The sequence below is a fragment of the Enhydra lutris genome, unplaced genomic scaffold (genome assembly GCF_002288905.1).
Source record: "Enhydra lutris kenyoni isolate GAN:26980312 unplaced genomic scaffold, ASM228890v2 scaffoldscaffold17, whole genome shotgun sequence".
Taxonomy (NCBI): Eukaryota; Metazoa; Chordata; class Mammalia; order Carnivora; family Mustelidae; genus Enhydra; species Enhydra lutris.
This window is the reverse complement of record NW_019154101.1, coordinates 51,506,234-51,525,317: the sequence shown is the minus strand read 5'-3', so window position 1 is coordinate 51,525,317 and position 19,084 is coordinate 51,506,234. Positions and strand designations below refer to the sequence as shown.

General features: G+C 34.9%; 1 protein-coding gene across 18 annotated transcripts in view; it reads left to right on the top strand.

Annotated features, from left to right (window-relative positions):
- LOC111147461 (sorting nexin 14) overlaps positions 1–17,792 on the top strand; it is a 97,372-nt gene extending 79,580 nt beyond the window's left edge. For 13 of the 18 annotated variants that reach the window (XM_022503478.1, XM_022503474.1, XM_022503472.1 and 10 more), the window contains 11 exons: positions 583–666; positions 3,194–3,294; positions 5,322–5,433; positions 8,374–8,414; positions 8,558–8,677; positions 11,318–11,441; positions 11,718–11,882; positions 12,021–12,116; positions 14,792–14,883; positions 15,651–15,707; positions 16,270–16,471. In XM_022503478.1, the coding sequence (XP_022359186.1) occupies positions 583–666; positions 3,194–3,294; positions 5,322–5,433; positions 8,374–8,414; positions 8,558–8,677; positions 11,318–11,441; positions 11,718–11,882; positions 12,021–12,116; positions 14,792–14,883; positions 15,651–15,707; positions 16,270–16,308 (1,031 nt within the window). In that variant the 3' untranslated portion in view covers positions 16,309–16,471. Of the gene's footprint in view, positions 1–582; positions 667–3,193; positions 3,295–5,321; positions 5,434–8,373; positions 8,415–8,557; positions 8,678–11,317; positions 11,442–11,717; positions 11,883–12,020; positions 12,117–14,791; positions 14,884–14,944; positions 14,946–15,650; positions 15,708–16,269 lie in introns of all 18 variants that reach the window. The other 5 variants (XM_022503482.1, XM_022503481.1, XM_022503476.1 and 2 more) reach the window with 4 other exon arrangements.
- Positions 17,793–19,084: the final 1,292 nt, after the last annotated feature.

The window sequence follows — 19,084 nt, the reverse complement described above, 5'->3', positions numbered from 1 at the left end:
GGTTGGAATAGGTGGTTTGACCCAACTCATTCTGTAAACCATTACTTTGTACTATTCAGTTTGGTAGCCACTAGCCACATGTATAAGTGAAAATTAAATTATATTAAAATTTTCGTTCCTTACACTAGCCACATTTCAAATGATCAGTAACTACATGTGTTTATAGTTACTGTATTAATGCAGATAATATAAACCATTTTCAGAATTGCAAAAAGTTTTGTTGGATAGTGCTGTTCTGTACTCTTTTAGATCTGGACAATTGGTAAAGATTTGAGAGACCCAAAATTGATTATAAGGTTTTTTGAAATATATTATTTATTCTGTGACATTTTAAAAATTAATAATAATTGCATTATTTTTTGAAATTTGTCAGCTGTATGATTCTGTTATAGAAAACTATTTGTTACTGAGATAACTTCATAAATAGGTAAAAATTATCAATTTCTTAAGAAATTTAAAATTAAAATATGGGATAAAATATATTGATGTGATGTTAAGAAATAATAAATTAAGACTGGCATAATTTTTAATAGTAGTTTATAAAATTATTTATTACTTACTGTGTATTCATTCCATTTACAGTTGGGCATGAGCCTGAACATTGGTCTGTCTATAGAAGATACCTAGAATTCTATGTACTTGAATCAAAACTAACAGAATTTCATGGTATGTTGTTTTTGTATAAAGTGCTACATTTTAGCATTAGCTTTCTTGAAGAAGCTATTGACCTAGATTACGTTTTTTTTTATTTTAAGTAATTATATCAAGAAAATGTAACAGTGACACTTGCGTACACTGCTATTCATAATAGGAAAGTACTGTTTTTAACTTATTTCTGGCTTATTTTTTAAAAGTTTTTACAATGCACATTTATTGCTTTTTATTTTTTATTTATTTTTATTAAAAAAATTTTTTTTTAAGATTTCATTTATTTACTTGACAGAGATCACAAGTAGGCAGAGAGGCAGGCAGAGAGAGAGAGGAGGAAGCAGGCCCCCTGCAGAGCAGAGAGCCAGACGTGGGGCTCGATCCCAGGACCCTGGGATCATGACCTGAGCTGAAGGCAGAGGCTTTAACCCACTGAGCCACCCAGGCTCCCCCATTTATTGCTTTTTAAATAATATTAAAATTTAAAAGATAGCTATTCTTTAAATGTATTTTAGAAAAGATTCTTTTTCCAGTTGAATTTTTGTTTATCTCAATGTGACAGAGAATTTAAACCAGGAATTTCAGAGTTGCTCTGTTCTTTCACCATTTTTCTTGATAAACATGTTTGCTTTGCATCAGTGCAAATGTTTTGATTTAGCTCTTAGATTTGGAAATAAAACTTGTAGAGTAATATTTCCTTTTAAGTTAGATCAGTCAGAAAAGGGGAACACTTTTCTTTTTAGTTCTTCCCCTCACCTTTTAGTCTCTCTTATCCATTATTTTAGTTAATGTCAGGGATGTAGTTACAAAGTATTTACAGTCATTTTGTATGTAGATTTGTGTATATTTCTGTATTCATTTATTTATGAGACAGAGTACAAGTGAGCACATTAGGTGGGGTGGGGAAGGGGCAGAGGGAGAGTGGGGGAGAGAAAGAGAATTTTAAGCAGGCTCCATGCCTAGTGTGGAGCCTGATGTGGGGCTCGATCTCACAATACTGAGATAATGACCTGAGCCAAAGTCAAGAGTCAGACATTAAGCTGACTGAGCCACCCAGGCACCCATGAATCTTTATTTTAGAGAAGCTTTATGGAGTGTCCCTGATTCAAATTTAGGTTGGTTCTGAATTGAGAAGGACTGGACAGGACCTTTTTTACCCTTCTTTACTAAAAGCAAAACCCATGATGAGGAGATTACTATAGGATGTTAAAAAATACAAATTTGCATTCCAAACTCTTTGCTTAGATTTTGAATCGTACTTGTCTTTAAATGGTTTTCTCTTTAGGGTGCCTGAGTGGCTCAGTTGGTTAAGTGTCTGCCTTTGGCTCAGGTCATGATCCCAGGGTCCTGGGATGAGGTCCCGCATCTGGCTCCTTGCTCAGTGGGAAGCCTGCTTCTCCCTCTGCCTGCTGTTTGTGCACTCTCTTCCTGCTTGTGTGCTCTCTCTCACACACATAAATAAAATCTTTAAAAAAAAATGGTTTTCTCTTTGTCTCTGCCAATCTTAAGCAGTACCATCCTTATCTCCTATCTCTGAGAACTTTTCCCTTGGATTGAGAGAAGACCTATAATCAGACTTTAAAGCCCTAGATCAACCGAAGTTGGATTCCCAATAATATTTTCCTTTTTGGTATTTAAATTTCTGAAGTCAGCCCTGTTTGAGAAAGCATGTCCATGGTTTGTTTGTTTTTTTTGTTGTTGTTTTAAAAAAATTTTTTTTTTAATTTGACAGAGAGAGAGAGAAACAGAGGGAGTGGGGGGAGGGGCAGAGGGAGAGAGAGAATCTGAAGCAGGCTCCTTGCCCAGTGTGGAGACTGATGTTGAGCTCAGTCTCATCACCCTGAGATCATGACCTGAGCCAAAACCAAGAGTTGGATGCTAAACCAACTGAGCCACAAGGCGCCCCATGTCCATGATTTTTAAACTTTGTTTTTAATCCTGTGTTTAATCTTGTGTAGTATTAGCAACATGCTACCTTTTTTTTTCCCATGAGAGAATAGGTATTTTTCTTTGTAAGATTTTGTCTCATTGAATCCCACAGTCTTCAAAATAATCTCATGGTATTTTTTTGAGGCTTTTTTACTAGTAGTATAGAATGCTTAAATAAATCCGTGTCAAAATAGTTGGTGATCAGTTTGGTTATTAGTAGACTCAGGTTCTTGGGTCTAGACTTCTGACTTGAAGCTTATGGATTTTTCAGGATTAATTAATTATGTAATTTACGTTAAAAAAAGATTTTATTTATTTACCTGGCAGAGCGTGAACAGGGGGAGCAGCAGAAGGAGAGGGAGAAGCAGACTCCCCACTTAGCAGGGAGCCCAATGCGGGGCTTGATCCCAGGACCCTGAAATCATGACCTGAACCAAAGGCAGGTGCTTAACTGACTGAGCCACTCAGTTGCCCCTTGTCCAGGTTATTTAAAAGATAATGCCTCATCTCTATAAGAGGGAGCATTATGAATCTGAATTTGCTGTAGTAAATTATAAATTAGGTTTCTAAAGTAGTAGTAGAACGTAGTAATAACTTTCATATATATTAATTTCAGGCACATTTCCTGATGCCCAGCTTCCTTCCAAAAGGATCATCGGCCCCAAAAATTATGAATTCTTAAAGTCAAAGAGAGAAGAGTTTCAGGAATATTTACAGGTACAATACCAACTCAGTTTAAAAAGTTACTAATCATACAGCTATCTGATTTGTCTTTTTTTCTCTTGTGTATATATATTTTGTTTTACAGATACCTGTCAGTGTGGGTTTCTAAAATTCTTTTAAGATAGTTTTTTCATGTGAAAATGAATTATTATGAAAAGTACTTTTTAGGGGTTCCTGGATGGCATAGTCGGTTAAGCATCCAACTCTTGATTTCAGCTCCGGTCATGATCTAAGGGTTATGAGATCGAGTCCTATGTCAGGCTCCACAGAAGCTTGTTTAAGATTCTCTCTCTTTCCCTCTACACCCCCCACTTCTGCTTGTGCACTCACTCTCCCTAAAAAAAAAAGAGTATACTTTTTGAAAAAATTGGTGACCAATGAAATACCAGATATTTCTTAGAAGAAAAATTATATGTTGGGTTTAGTTTAAAACTTTCGGCACGAGAAGATAAAGAAAAAAACTTGTGTAAGATGAAATGCATTCTAAGTATACTGGGTAGTTTTTTTTGTTGTTCTTATCTTTTAAAAAAAAAATTAGTATTTTTTTAAGTAATCTCTACCCAAAATGTGGGATTTGAACTTAAAACCCCAAGATGAAGAGTCACATACTCTACTGACTAAGCCAGCTAGGTGTCCCTTTTGTCTTGTTTTCTGTTTGATTTTGTGTTTAGCACTTCTGAACTTGTGAATCTTCCCTCCCATTTTATTCCTCAGTTTTTTTTTCTTTTGCAATTTGTAGATGTTTTTCTGGTTTCTTGGGATCTCCTGATTCTCTACCAGTCACCACTTGGAATTGAATTTTTTTTCGGTGTGTGCACAGTGTTATGTAAACAATGTAATTGGTATGTTATTTCCATTGTTAGTACAGTCAGCCAAAATCAAGAGTGGGACGCTTAACTAAAATTGATTTAGACTTCTTTAAAATTAATGACCATCTTTCTTTATTTAATGAAGTGCCTAAGACCAAAAAGCGGTTACTTTTTTGTTGTTAAAAAAAATCTTTTTTTATTTGGACACAGAATTTTGTAGATTTTATTAAGTGTTAATTTAGCCAAACTTGGATGCCTTCTTGCCCAAAATAAGTACTTTTTAAATTAAAAACTATCATCAGTGTAAAGGGATATTTATATTTTATATTTTGTATTTGAACAGTCGAGTGCTTCAACCCAGAAAATATTTGTTACATAATTTTTTGGTATAACTACTGCAAGGATATTTGAACATTGTATATAGAAGTGTTAACCTTTGCCTTTGTTTGTACCATTAACCCATTATTTGAATGAGCTAAATCTTTCTAAGGACTAGAGTACCACCTTCTAGAAGAGTATTTTCTGGTGATACAGAGCTTAAGGTTGCAGTTACTGGTATTTCATTTACACAAATTTCTGCCCATAAAGTTTTCTAACTGTTTCAAGTTACAAAACAATATTAGGTAAGACTGAGTTAATTTTGGCTTTAAAAAGTCAGTTTATCTTGTAAGAAAGTAGTGTTGCAAGAAGAACAGACAACAGATTTTCCAAATTATTTCACATGTTATGCATTTAGTTTCCTGCAAAACCCTTTGTGTCAACGTCTTTTAATTATCAAGAAAGTTATATGATATTGTAGTATTTGTTTTATAGTTGAGAAACAGAAACAATGTTAGCTAGTGTTTCATCTTCCTTCCTGTGTATCAGGTACTATGTTAAATGCTTTATATTACAACCCTGTAAAGTAAGTAGCATTTTCATCTTACATGTAAGGAAACTCTTAAGTAATTTAGGAACTTAGTTTCTAGGGACACTTCATTGGTAAGTGGAAGAGCTGGAATTCAAACCTTTTCATGTCTGACTATAGAGACTGAGGTCTTAGCTGCTGTGCAATACTATTCTTTCTACAAATGTAGCTTTTTTATTCTGAATATAAAATAGCTTTTGAGGATTAAAAATTTTTTTTGTTGTTCTTATCATTGTAATATTAGCTTTGATGATACTTTTGAGATTTCCTACCCCCCCCCTCTTTTTTTCTTTTTTTCATTCAAGAAACTTCTGCAACATCCAGAACTGAGTAATAGTCAACTTCTGGCAGATTTTCTCTCTCCCAATGGTGGGGAAACACAGTTTCTTGATAAGATACTACCAGATGTAAATCTTGGTAAGTCAGTTTAAAGAATCGTGTATATGAGGATAAACTGAAAATAATCAGCATTTTAGATTAATGTAGAGGAATAGTTTTATATAATGAAGCCATGTGTCAAATTCTAACACACTTCTTATATACTGTTAGTAGGAATATAAATTGGGAACTACGTGGAAAAATAGTTTGGTATGAAACTGAATGACTTAGCAGTCCCTCTCTGAAATACGTACTGTAGAGACTCTTTTATTCATATTGAAGAATGTTCATAGCATCATTGTTTTATAGCCAAACCTAGAAAAATGTTCATTACCAGTAGATCAGCAGATAAATTGTGATAGATTCATAAAATGAATACCTATAGCATGTAGCTATTTGCAACAAGATTGATAATCTTAAAAGCATGGTGTTGAATGAAAGAAGCAAGACACAGAAGAATATATACAGCATGATTTCGTTTTTATAAAGTTCAGTATAGACCACAGTAATAAGGAAAGCAGGAAAAGTTTGAATAAAATTGTTAAAGATAATAATGGAAGTAAAATAGTATTTCTAAGTATATTTTATATAATATAGTCTTAAGTACATATAGAACTAAACAAATGAATTAAATATTACAAATGGGCCTTTGGCTTTCATTTGTATCTCTTCAAATTAATACATTTAGTTGAGCCAGAATACATGGTGTTTGTGCATGGAGGTTTTCTTATCAGGGGAAAATGCGAGGACATTTTATATTTGGTTATGTATGGTATTTAGGAGACAGAATTGGGTAGACATGGTTGGTTGCTGACTAGTTTAGACTGAAGGAGAAGAAATGATCAAAGATGACCCAGGTTTCTATTTAAACAATTGAAGGGATGCTGTTACTTGATGAGATAAGGAATAAATTGAGAGCAGTTCTGAACTTGTTGAGTTTACAGAATCCAGTTAAAGAAGATTTGTAAGGCGGGGAGGCCAGGAGATAGGCAAGGAGTAGAGATTTGAGTGTTATTTGAAATCAGATTGAGCAATAAAATTGGCTCAAGGAAGAGCATGTAGAAGAGACAGAAAAGAACAGGATGAAGAAGCTCTGTAGTTTAAGGAACTTGGAAAATTCTTTTTTTTTTTTTTTTAATTTATTTATTTGAGAGGGAAAGAGTGAGCAGAGGGAGGGGGAGAGAAAGAATCTTCAAGTAGACTCCCTGCTGAATGGGGAGCTTGACAGAAGGGTCGATCCCAGGACCCTGTGGTATGACCTGAGCGAAAATCAAGAGTCAGATGCTTAACCGACTGAGTACCCTGGTGCTCCAGGTTGTTGGGGAATTCTAAGGAAGCAGCCATAGTTTATAGGGGTAGCAAAGGAAAAATAGTATGATGGGAGAGGGTTGGGTGGTTTTCATGTTGTAAAACAATCTCCCATTTTAATTTGTTATTATGTCTCCTGCTATTGCTGTAAGTCTACTTTTTTCTCAGTTGAACTGCAAGAAATTTTAAGTTACATTTATCAATTTTGACTAATTTTTACAGGCATCTCTAATGTTTGAGAAAATCTCAAGATGTTTGATATTTTAAAATAAGGGAACCTAGAGATAAGATCAAGAAGAAATTTTGGCAGGGCGCCTGGGTGGCTAAGTGGATTAAAGCCTCTGCCTTCAGCTCAGGTCATGATCCCAGGGTCCTGAGATAGAGCCCCACATTGGGCTCTCTGCTCGGCAGGGAGCCTGCTTTCCCTTCTCTTTCTGCCTGCCTCTCTGCCTACTTGTGATCTCTGTCTGTCAAATAAAATCTTAAAAAAATTTTTTTTGGCATACAGGATTAGAATATGTATTCTTTTTTTTTTTTTTTTTTTTTTAAAGATTTTATTTATTTATTTGTCAGAGAGAGAGAGGGAGAGAGAGCAGGCACAGGCAGACAGAATGGCAGGCAGAGGGAGAAGCAGGCTCCCTGATGAGCAAGGAGCCCGATGTGGGACTCGATCCCAGGACGCTGGGATCATGACCTGAGCCGAAGGCAGCTGCTTAACCAACTGAGCCACCCAGGCGACCCCTAGAATATGTATTCTTAATCTAAAACTCAGAATATAAGCTTACTTACATAGTCAATGTGGGGTTTTTTTTTTCCTTAATTTTAGAGAGAGAGAGAGAGTGCGAGTGGAGGGGAGGGGCAGAGGGCGAGGGAGAGAGAGCATCTCTTAGGTGGGCTGCATGCTGAATGTGGAGCCTGACATGGGGCTTGTTGTCATGACCCTGAGATCATGACCTGAGCCAAAATTAAGAGTTGGACACTTGACCAACTGAGCAACGCATGTGCTCCCTAAATAGCCAATGTAAATGTTGTAGCAGTTCTTAAAACCTTTTTGACTAACTTTGCATGCTTTTAGGTATCTTTATATATTCATTATTGTTTAAAATCTTTTGAAAACATTTCTTATGGAAAATTTCAAATATACACAAAAGTAGAGAATTTTATATAATAAATTTCTCATTCTGTTTTAGCTGTTCCAACACTTGGCTTGTTTAGTCCCCTCTACCCCCCACCCCAATCCCACTGTATTATTTTAAGTAAATCCTAAATGTTATATCTATAAATAGTTAAGAATACCATATTTATTATAAATTTCTATTGAATGTGAAATGGTAAATTATTAATTTTTTACTTTTTACTTGGCTGTTTAGTATTTAAAATTACCCAGTGAAGGGGCACCTGGGTGGCTCATTTTGTTAATAATCTGCCTTTGGCTCAGGTATGATCCCAGGGCCCTGGGATTGAGCACCACATTGGGAGTGGGGGTGCTCAGCAAGGAGTCTTCTTCACCCTCTCCCTCTCCCTGCTGCTCCCCCTGATTGTACTTTATGTCTCTCTGTCAAGAAAATGAATAAAAGCTTTAAAAAAAAAATTACCTAGTGAAGTATACATGTAAGTAATTCTGAGATACATTATACCTTCATAAAATTAATATTTTATTTTTAATTGCAGGGAAAATTATAAAGTCTGTTCCTGGAAAACTAATGAAAGAGGTAAATAACTGATTTATGTATATTCTGTAACATGATAGTTATAAGCACATCTAAATATCAGTGAACTTTAATGGGTTATATGATTATTAAAAATCATAATCTTGAGTTTTTATTTTCATATCATGATTTCTGTATCACAACAGAAAGGTCAGCATTTGGAACCTTTCATCATGAATTTCATTAATTCTTGTGAATCTCCAAAGCCTAAACCGAGTAAACCGGAACTGACTATTCTCAGCCCTACTTCAGAAAACAACAAGAAGGTAGTGTGTCTTGCCTTAGAATCATGAAGTTTGAAGTTGTCCTACTTGAGACTTTTCCATTATAGGGAATGTTGGTGTTAATGAAATGAATGGGACTTATATCTTTTATGTGAAAATCAGTTGTGCAGTTAAAGAGGGTATTCTAAGCTGCCTCTTTAACAGGTGAGTGTTTCTTTCGCTAATGGTATTTGTAAACTTCTGCCATTTCTGTATTTGGGGGATATTTTTAAGGTGGTTTTCTTAGGTTGTAAATCAACAACAGCCAATACTCAAATTAATTGATACAATGTATTTATATTGATTTGATGTTTATTTTATCTCATTTCAATGGCTTATGTAGTATTTAATCCATTCATTATGCAGGTGTATTATCGTGATTATTGTATTATTATATATATTATGGATAATATATATATTATCCATAATATATATATTATATTATTATATTATATTATATATGAGTGCAAGGCACTAGAAAATGAAGATACATTTCCAGTTTGCAGGAAGCTCACTTTAGGGATTCCTGGGTGGCTCAGTCGGTTAAGTGTCTGCCTTTGGCTCAGGTCATGATCCCAGGGTCAAGTTGTCCATGGGGCTCCTTGCTCAGTGGGGAGTCTCCTTCTCTCTCTGCCTGCTAGTCCCCCCTGCCTGTGCTATGTCTGGCACTCTCCCTCTCTCTCTGTCTCTCTGACAAATAAATAAAATGAAATTAAAAACAAAGGATGTTCACTTTAGTTCCAGAATAGTGCTTAGCATGGGGAGCTGTTGAGCTCAAAGGCTAGCCCTCCCCCTTCCTGCAAAGCCTCACCTTTTTGTTATTACTATAAAAGATATTTTTCGTGTTTTTTCCACTTTATAACTTCCTTTTTGGTAAACAAATAGTTAATTTTTGTGTATTGATTTTTTAAATTCAATAGCCTTGCTAGACTTGTATTAATTTTAGTAATACATCTATTAATTCTTTTAGATTTGCACACTTATATGCAAATGATGGTTTTGTTTCTCATGGCTATGAACTACTATACAAAGGGCATGATTTCAGTGTTTCACCATTAAACCATATAGCATAACATAGCTTTTTTCATAGATATTCTTTATAAATAAGGGTAAGGAAGTTTACATTCCTGTTTGTGGGTGGCCTTGGCCTGTAATTTTTCTTTCTCGTTCTATCTTTGTCACATTCTGGTATCAGTTACATTAACCTTTTTCTGTTTGCTGGTAAAGTTATAATTGGAATTAGTAGTTCTTTAAATAATTGGTAGAACTGGTTGTTAAAGTCACCTAAGCCTTGAGTTTTGTTTATAGGAAGATTTTTTAAAAAGCCAATTTAATTTCTTTAATGAATGTAGTATTCTTCACATTTGTTGTGTGAGTCAGTTTTTTGCCTCCAAAGATTTTATTTATTCACCTGAGAGAGAGAGAGAGAGAGAGAGAGGGTGTGTGTGTATGTGTGTGAGAGCTTGGGGAAGAACAGGGAGAGGCACAAGCAGACTCCCGAGCTGAGTGTGGAGCCTGATGCAGGGCTTGATCCCATGACCCCAAGATCATGACTTGAGCTGAAACCAAGAGTCAGGGCCAATCATCTGAGCCACCCAGGTGCTGCCCCAAAATGAGTCAGTTTTGATAGGTTTTATATATATATATATTTTTTTTTTTAAAGGAGGGGGAGGGGCAGAAGGAGAGGGGGAGAGAGAGAGAGAGAGAATCTTAAGCAGGTTCTACACCCAGCTTGGAGCCTGATGCAGGGTTCCATCTTACAACCGTCAGATCGTGACCTGAGCCAAATCAAGAGTTAGACCCTTAACCAGCTGAGCCACCTAGACACCCCAATAGGTTATATTTTTCAATACATTTTTTTATTCTATCTTAATTTGAAATTTTTTTGGCCTAAGGTTGTTTTTTTCTGACATCTGTAGCTATGTCCCTTTGATTTTTTAATATTATTTCTGTCTTTTTCTTTTTTTTTCTTTTGATCTGTCTTGCCAAAGATTTTGTCCTTTTCATCTTTTGACTTGTTGATCTTTTCTGTCAAACTTTAGTTCCTTGATTTCTGCTATTTTATTATTATTACCAATAATATACTTTTTTGCATATCCTGGGAGTAAGTAGGGCTGAGGTTTAGTTGCACTTCATCGTTTTTCACTATAAGTAATTTTCTACATCTTGTTTTCACACTGATTAGGCATTTCTGGACTGTGACTATTATTGTCCAAATAAATTTTGGTTAAAGCTAAGTGTTCACATCTAAACACCCTTTAATTGTGGATTATAATTTGTTAAGTCATGTTAGTTTTAAAATTAGCTGTCATCAATATATTTACACATCTTTACATGTTCATTTGCTCCTTTTGGTGTTCAAAAAAAGAGTTTCTACATGAATAATGAATTTCCTTTGTGTCTAAATTTCCTTGTGTCTAAAATTAATGCAGACTTTTGTATACTATTTTGGGAGGAATATGTATTTTTTATTCGATTTTGGGCATAAACATGAAACTTTAGAGGCAGAGCTTAATCTATCCAGTAATTCTGTTTGATTGGAAAAGTGTAAGTGCCTGTGCTCCGTTCATGTTAACTTTAGTGATTGTTACCATCAGGTGTAATAAACTATTTATCTCTTTATTACTTCAATTTTTACATTAGCTTTTCAGTGATCTGTTTAAGAATAATGCAAACCGTGCTGAGAATACAGAAAGAAAGCAAAACCAGAATTATTTTATGGAGATGATGACTGTAGAAGGAGTCTATGATTACCTGATGTATGTAGGTAGGTAAGATACATGTGGTTACTGCAAAGACCTATTTTTCATTTATGTATCATTTCTTCTGTGATACAAATTAATGCTCTTCACTATTGTCCCATTGTAACTTCTTTTTAAATTGAAGATACTTCTTTTATAAGAATTTTATATAATTGGGTCTTGAACATACTAAATTTACTAATGTTTACAAATAAAATAATGACTGTTTATGGTTTTTTATACTGGAGAATGTTTGGAATATCTGTTTATCTTAACAAAATATTCCATATGATCCTTCTCAGGACGGGTGGTCTTCCAAGTTCCTGACTGGCTTCATCATCTCTTAATGGGAACTCGAATCCTGTTTAAAAACACTCTGGAAATGTACACTGACTACTATCTTCATTGTAAACTAGAACAACTGTTCCAGGAGCACCGTTTGGTCTCACTCATAACACTTCTCAGAGGTTTGTATTTTGTCATGTGTTTGTTTCATGTTTAATGTGCTTTTGTGTCTTGCTTTTCATTGGTTTACTAGGATTTCTGCAATGAAGTAATTTGTAACAGGTAAAAATTCTAGCGAATATTTTTTTGTCTCTTTTTAGATGCTGTATTCTGTGAAAACACTGAACCTCGCTCTCTCCAAGATAAGCAAAAACGAGCAAAACAGACTTTTGAAGAAATGATGAATTACATTCCAGGTATAATATTTAAGTAGTTTAATATAGACTAGCATTTCTTTGAGATCACAATGTATAGCAATTTTCTTTTAAGATTTTATTTGGAGAGGACGCCTGGGTGGCTCAATTGGTTGGGCGACTGCCTTCGGCTTAGGTCATGATCCTGGAGTCCTGGGATCGAGTCCCGCATCCAGCTCTCTGCTTAGCAGGGAGTCTGCTTCTCCCTCTGACTTTCCCCTTCTCGTGCTTGCTCTCTCTCTCTCTCTCTCAATCTCTCTCTCTCAAATTAATAAAATCTTAAAAAGATTTTATTTGGAGAGAGAGAGCAAGCACATAAGTTAGGGGAGGGGCAGAGGAAGAGGGAGAAAGAGAATCTCAAATTGCACCAAGTGTGGAGCCTGATGTGGGGCTCAATCTCAAAACTCCAGATCATGATCTGAGCTGAAATCCAGAGTTAGATGCCTAACCAGCTGAACCATCCAGGCACCCCACAAGGTATATTGGATTATTGAAACTAATTTTTACTTTGAGTTACCATTTTAGAAATAGTTAATAAAAACCAAGTAAAATTAACTCATTAGTTAATTAAATTTGGTTTTTATGATATAAGCACTATGAACTTTAAGAAAGGCTTTTGCTAATGCAGTAGCCAGATTATTGTAGCAGCCACTTATAATCAGACTGATGTAAGTGATACGTTTGTGGGACTATTGGAATCCTGCTACCCATTATGCTCTAGGAAGAACTACGATAGTGTTTATGAGTAAAATATCAGAATTAATTAATTCATTCTAAATTTACTGAGCACTTTCCACATGTCAGGCACTATGCGGAGAGCAAGGGCTATAAAAGTATACTTGAGTAGTTCCGTCTAGCAGGAAGACAGGTATACAGACAAAACATACATGTGATGGAAGCATGTTCAAGTCACAGAGTATCTCAGAGGAAGAGAATGATCACTTCCGTAAAGGAGGTAGGCTTGAGCCATAAGGTAAATGAATGGTAGTAACCTTTTATAGAGTGGGAAATACAAGGAAGAAAAAAATCAAAGGGGTCAAAGCAGAAGATACTTAGTTTAGAATATTTTGAGTGTGAATTGCCTGTACATTATTCAGGAGGAACTCTCTAATAAGGAGTTAGATATCCATCCAGGTTTTGAAATTAGAGAAACAAATGGTAAAAGATAGAGATATGGGAGTTATGTGTAATGGATAATCATGCCCAGAGAGAAAGTACAGAGTAGGACTTGAAGAGGCCTTTGGACTGTATCTTAGAGAATCCTCATCATTGAACAATTAGTCTCAGAATAGTCCTGTTGCTCTTTATGAAGATGGTTAAGTTAAATCCCTGATCTGAATATAAAAGTGAATAAAAGCTATTTTGGGCTAAGTCTTCTGTAGGTAAATGATGAAATAATTTCTTACCTGTTTTGTAACAGGAGCCCTTAGCATTCATGGCTTTAACAGTCTTAGTTTTGATATTAGAGACAACACAGAAGCCATGAATGTATTAATTTATTATTTTGCTGAGGCACAAATCTGAATCACATCTATTTAAAGACTTCTCTTTGGAAGGAGTAATTTAGTGAGTAAACTTAGCATGTTTTCCTGTTGTTCTCTACCCCTCATTTCTTACTCAGGGACTCGTAAAGGACCTGAAAGGATTACTTATTTTTGTCCATTATGCTCCATGCATCTTAACTGGGAAATTCTATGTAGTATTGCTGAATTAGAGGATTCATAAAGATCCGTATCAGGCTACATGTCTTGAAAATATCAAGGATCTGCTATGCTTATTATAAATTTAATTTGGCCTTTGCCTCTTAGGGTTAGATTTATCTCCTAGAAGCAAACATAAGGTGAAAACTTTTTAAGAACATAATTAATAGTTTTATTATGTTGGGGGGCAGGGGAAAGGACAAATATTTGAGCACTTTCTTTACTTAAGAATAATTTTATTTTCCTCTTCTGGGGAAAACATTCAGAGATTTTTTTTTAGTAAGGACTGACTCTTTGGTAAGAGAAATGATACATGACAGCTGTGCAATCAAACACGTATCAGAAATTTTTGGATCCTAAATTAGTGTTTAAACATTTCCCAAAAAGATCGTTCTGTAAGATGGTTAGTAATAATTACACAAAAAGTACAAAAGTAAATTCAAGAGGTCATAGTCATTGAGGAAAGTCAATGTTCAAAAATTAAGCTTCTTTTCTGATATTAAGATACTCAAACATTATGAAAAGTATTAGAATAAAAAATAGAAGCCATTTTCTCCCGAATCAGTTTGGTATTCATACTCACATTTTTCTGTGCATTTCTGTACATGTGTGTACAAATGTATACACAGACTTCTGGGATTTGATTTTATTTGTTTTACCTGAATGGGATAACATAATATGTATTATTTTCTAACTGTCTTTTATCATTTAATAGTATAAGTAGATTTCTTTATTGCAACATTCCTCAGAGCTTGTAGTATACTTTGTGCATTGTGAATCTCCAAAAGGGCGAGTTTCTTAACTTGACTGTAGAAGCCTTTTTTCTAGGAGCCCTTCGCAGAACACTAGTTTAGGAAATGCGGATTTATAGTTTTTGTGTAATATCTGGGAAACAGGGTGAAGATTTTGCTTTCTGGTTCAGTTAATGATGAGTCACCTTATAATGTAAAATGTTTCACATTTGGTTTTCTCTTTTAGATCTGATAGTCAAGTGTATTGGTGAAGAAGCCAAGTATGAAAGCATCAGACTTCTCTTTGATGGCTTACAACAGCCAGTTCTCAATAAGCAGGTAAAATTCATCAAAGTACGTTAACTAGTGTTGGCTAGGTTTTTTGAAGGACCCACAGTAGGGTGTCTGGTATATTATTAATTGTGAAGTGACACTACATTAAATCAAGACAGTGCACACCGGCCATTCAGATAGAAGAAAACACTATTTTACCTCTTACTCTTTTTTGCTGATTATTTTTTTAAATTAAATTTTCTGTTTTAATTTCAGTATAGTTAACATACAGTGTTGTATTAGTTTCACGCGTACATTATCATGGTTCAACAATTTTACACGTTACTCATTGCTCATCATGATAAGCACACTCCTTAATCCCTGTCACCTATTTCACCCATCCGCACACCCACCTCACCTGTGGTAGCCATCAGTTTGTTCTCTAGAGTTCAGAGTTGCTTTTTTTTTTCTCTTTATCACATGAGTTGTTTTGACTTAAACATAGATTCATCATATACAAAATTCATGAAATAAAGCAAAAATTTAAAAATTAAGAATTCCATCATTTAGATTACATAGAATAAAATATATATATAGTTCAGTCTGTACATATTTTGTTGAGATCTTTATAGTTAAAATTTTGTGTCCTGCTTGTGTCTTTAACATTTATGCAGCATAATAGTAAAATGTACACATATGAAGACATGTGTATCTGAGTTCTATTCCCAGCCTTCTCGTTTAGAGGTAACCACAGTCCTGAATTTTGTTCTTATCATTTTTATGGCTTTTATCTAATGCCTTAAAAATTTTTTTTCTTTTTTTTTGTGCTTTAGCTGACTTACGTTTTATTGGACATTGTGATACAAGAACTATTTCCCGAGCTCAGTAAGGTAATGGAGAAGCAGTAGTTTTATTCTTAATGTTTTTAATGATATGCTGACATCTTAATTAGGGACACAAAAATCAAGGAAACCCTTGTGGCTATGGTCCTTTTAAAAATAAACAGCCTTAATAAATGACTCCCTATATTTTCTTTTTTCATAGAGTTGGTTTTGGGGGGATCGGAAAGGAATAGCCTGTGTTTTGACTTTGTTCCTTCCTAATTATAAGCAGATAGGAACATTATACCCTGCAGAATCTTTCCAGAGGAAGGTGTAAGTTTAAATCCTAGCACTAGAAAGTTCCAAGCTCTTTAGGCTGTTCTCTGTCTGTAACACTGAAGGCTATAGAAGTTAGACTTGAGTGTTTTGGGGCAGTTGAGCTTACGTGAACCCAAGAGTACAAAATGAGTTGGAATTAGAGAATGGTAATAATATTATTGTATTGAATCTGGAGGGGGATATATATAAATCTCTATATATCTTTCTTAGGTTAGAAATGGAATCATTAGGCACTTCACAAATGAACCCTGTTTTGTTGTCTTCTATTAAGTAGATTTATTTCTACTTTTAGGTACAAAAAGAAGTTACCTCTGTGACTTCCTGGATGTAAGCATTTGGATTTGGGAAAGAATACCAGATAACAAATTTCTGCTGTGCTAGTGTAGTATTTTCTTTTACTTTTGTATATTCTTGTATATATCATGTAATCCAGTGTCTGAAATTTTGATTTTTTGTTTTAATAAAGACTAACACAGACTTAATAATGGTCACAAGTGATTGGGTTTCATAGTCTTTTTTTTTTTTTTTTTACCCATTTTCCAAATTTTATTAGAACATCTGTCATTTGTTATTGCCATTTTAAAAGAGATAATTCATAATCCTCTTAGGGCAAATGGATAAAACCAATACTCTTTGAATTCTATCACTTTGAAAATATTTACGTTTAGTATGGAGAAACAGGAGTAAGATCTGTTTTGCTTTCTTATTTAGAGTTAGTACATTTTAGTATATTTTTTTTCTTCTTATTCCTATTTTCTATATTAGTTAATTACATGCCTGTAAAGAAGACATTCTTTATGAGTTTTTCATAAGAAACAAAGGACTACTCCGTACTCTTTTTTGGATTGACAAGTTATAGCCCCTTTTAAGTGTGAACACTGACTACTTACAGATGTTTGTGATTGTGGGGTTGCAGTTGCATTTTATTGAATGAATGTTGTAGCCATATTCCAAAATCTTATGTAAACAGTTTAGTCAAGTAGATTTTTGGTTTATGTCTGTTGTCTCTCCACAAGGAAAATAATTGTATTTCTTGAGGAAAGTTAACTTAAAATTTTAGAGTCAATGTTCAGAATTGTACTCACAATTCCCTCCCACGCTCTTACTTTTCTCCTTGAAACAAATTTGTCTTTCAAGATTGAGAGTTTTGTATTTGCTAACTGATTGTAGCATTCATTTAGAATACACTTACTGAGTTTCAGCTATGTATTAGATACTAAGCTAGGTAATATGAAACTAAATACAATTTAGAAATTAACCTATTTAATACTATTCACTTATTTTTTTCCCAAGGTATTAAAAATGGTTATTAGGTATTACAATTTTTGAAAAGGCTTTGTTAGTAGTTTTTTATATTTTTAATTGCTTGAAAATTCTAGAATATATATGAGTTTCTGTGAATCAGTGCTTTAATACCAAGCCTTAAACATTTACTAATTTCTCAGGGATAGGTAGAAGATGAATCAGGTTAACTCTTCACATTTAAATCCATAGCATTTTAAACACTGTTATTTAAAATGTCCTGATAAACTGGAAAAATAAAATATTTTACAGCCCTTTTTATGCCATTCTTACCTACTGTCCTATAAATTGTGATATTCTCTTGATTTAGATGAGAAAAATGTTGTTAGGAGTGCATTATTCTACATGGGCTGCCATAACGAAATACCACAGACTGGGTGGCTTAAACAACAAATTTATTTCTCACAGTTCTGGAGGGTAGAAGTCCAAGAAGAGGTGCCGACAAAGTAGGTTTCATTCTGGGGCCTCTTCTTTTGGTTTGCATTTGGCCACCTTCTCACATGTGCCCCTGACCTCTTTGTGTAGGTGTGAGGGAAGAGAGAAGGAGATCTCTCGCTCTTCTTCTTATAAGGCCACCAGTCCTATTGGATTAGGGTTCCACTCTTATGATCTCATTTAACCTTGATAACCTCCTAAAGGACCCATCTCCAAATATGGAGAATTTTTGTGTTAAAGCAGTTTTGGGCTTCAACATTAGAGGTTTTTTTGTTTTGTTTTGTTTTGTTTAAGATTTTATTAATTTATTTGAGAGAGCATGAGTGGGGAGAGAGGCAGAGAGAGAGGAAGAAAGAGGGGGAGAAGCAGAATCCTTGAGGATCTGGGAGTCCAACATGGGACTCAATCCCAGGACTCTAGGATCATGACCAGAGCTGAAGGTAGATGCTTAATGGAACCACCCAGGTGCTCCCAACATAAGAATTTTAGGAGGATACAATTCAATTAATAGCAGTGGGTGAGCTCTTATTTAAAGAAAATGTGATGTGTAAAAATCTACGCATACAAAAGTAATCATTCACATTATAAAAGAAAAAGGAACTAGATGCAGTCTCTGTCAGCCAGGCATTTTATATACATTATCACATTTTATTTTATTATTATTTTTTAAATTTTTATTTATTTTTAAAATTTCTTTTCAGTGTTCCAGAATTCATTGTTTATGCACCATACCCAGTGTTCCATGCAATCCATGCCCTCCTTAGTACCCACCACCAGGCTCATCTAACCCCTCACCTCCCTCCCCTCCAAAACCCTCAGTTAGTTCCGCAGAGTTCCACAGTCTCTCATGGTTCATCTCCCCCTCCAATTTCCCCCACCTTCCTTCTCCTCTCCATCTTCCCATGTCCTCCGTGTAATTCCTTATGCTCCACAAGTAAGCGAAACCATATGATAATTGACTCTCTCTGCTTGACTTATTTCACTCAGCATGATCTCTTCCAGTCCCAACCATGTTGATACAAAAGTTGGGTATTCATCCTTTCTGATGGAGGTATAGGACTCCATTGTATATATGGACCCCATCTTCTTTATCCATTTGTCCGTTGAAGGGCATCTTGGTTCTTTCCACAGTTTGGCGATTGTAGCCATTGCTGCTGTGAACATTGGGGTACAGATGTTCTTGGGGTACTTCTTTTCACTACATCTGTATCTTTGGGGTAAATACCCAGTAGTGCAATTGCAGGGTCATAGGGTAGCTATATTTTTAATTTCTTAAGGAATCTCCAACTGTTTTCCAAAGTGGCTGTACCAACTTGTATTCCTACCAACAGTGTAAGAGGGTTCCCCTTTTTCCACATCCTCTCCAACAC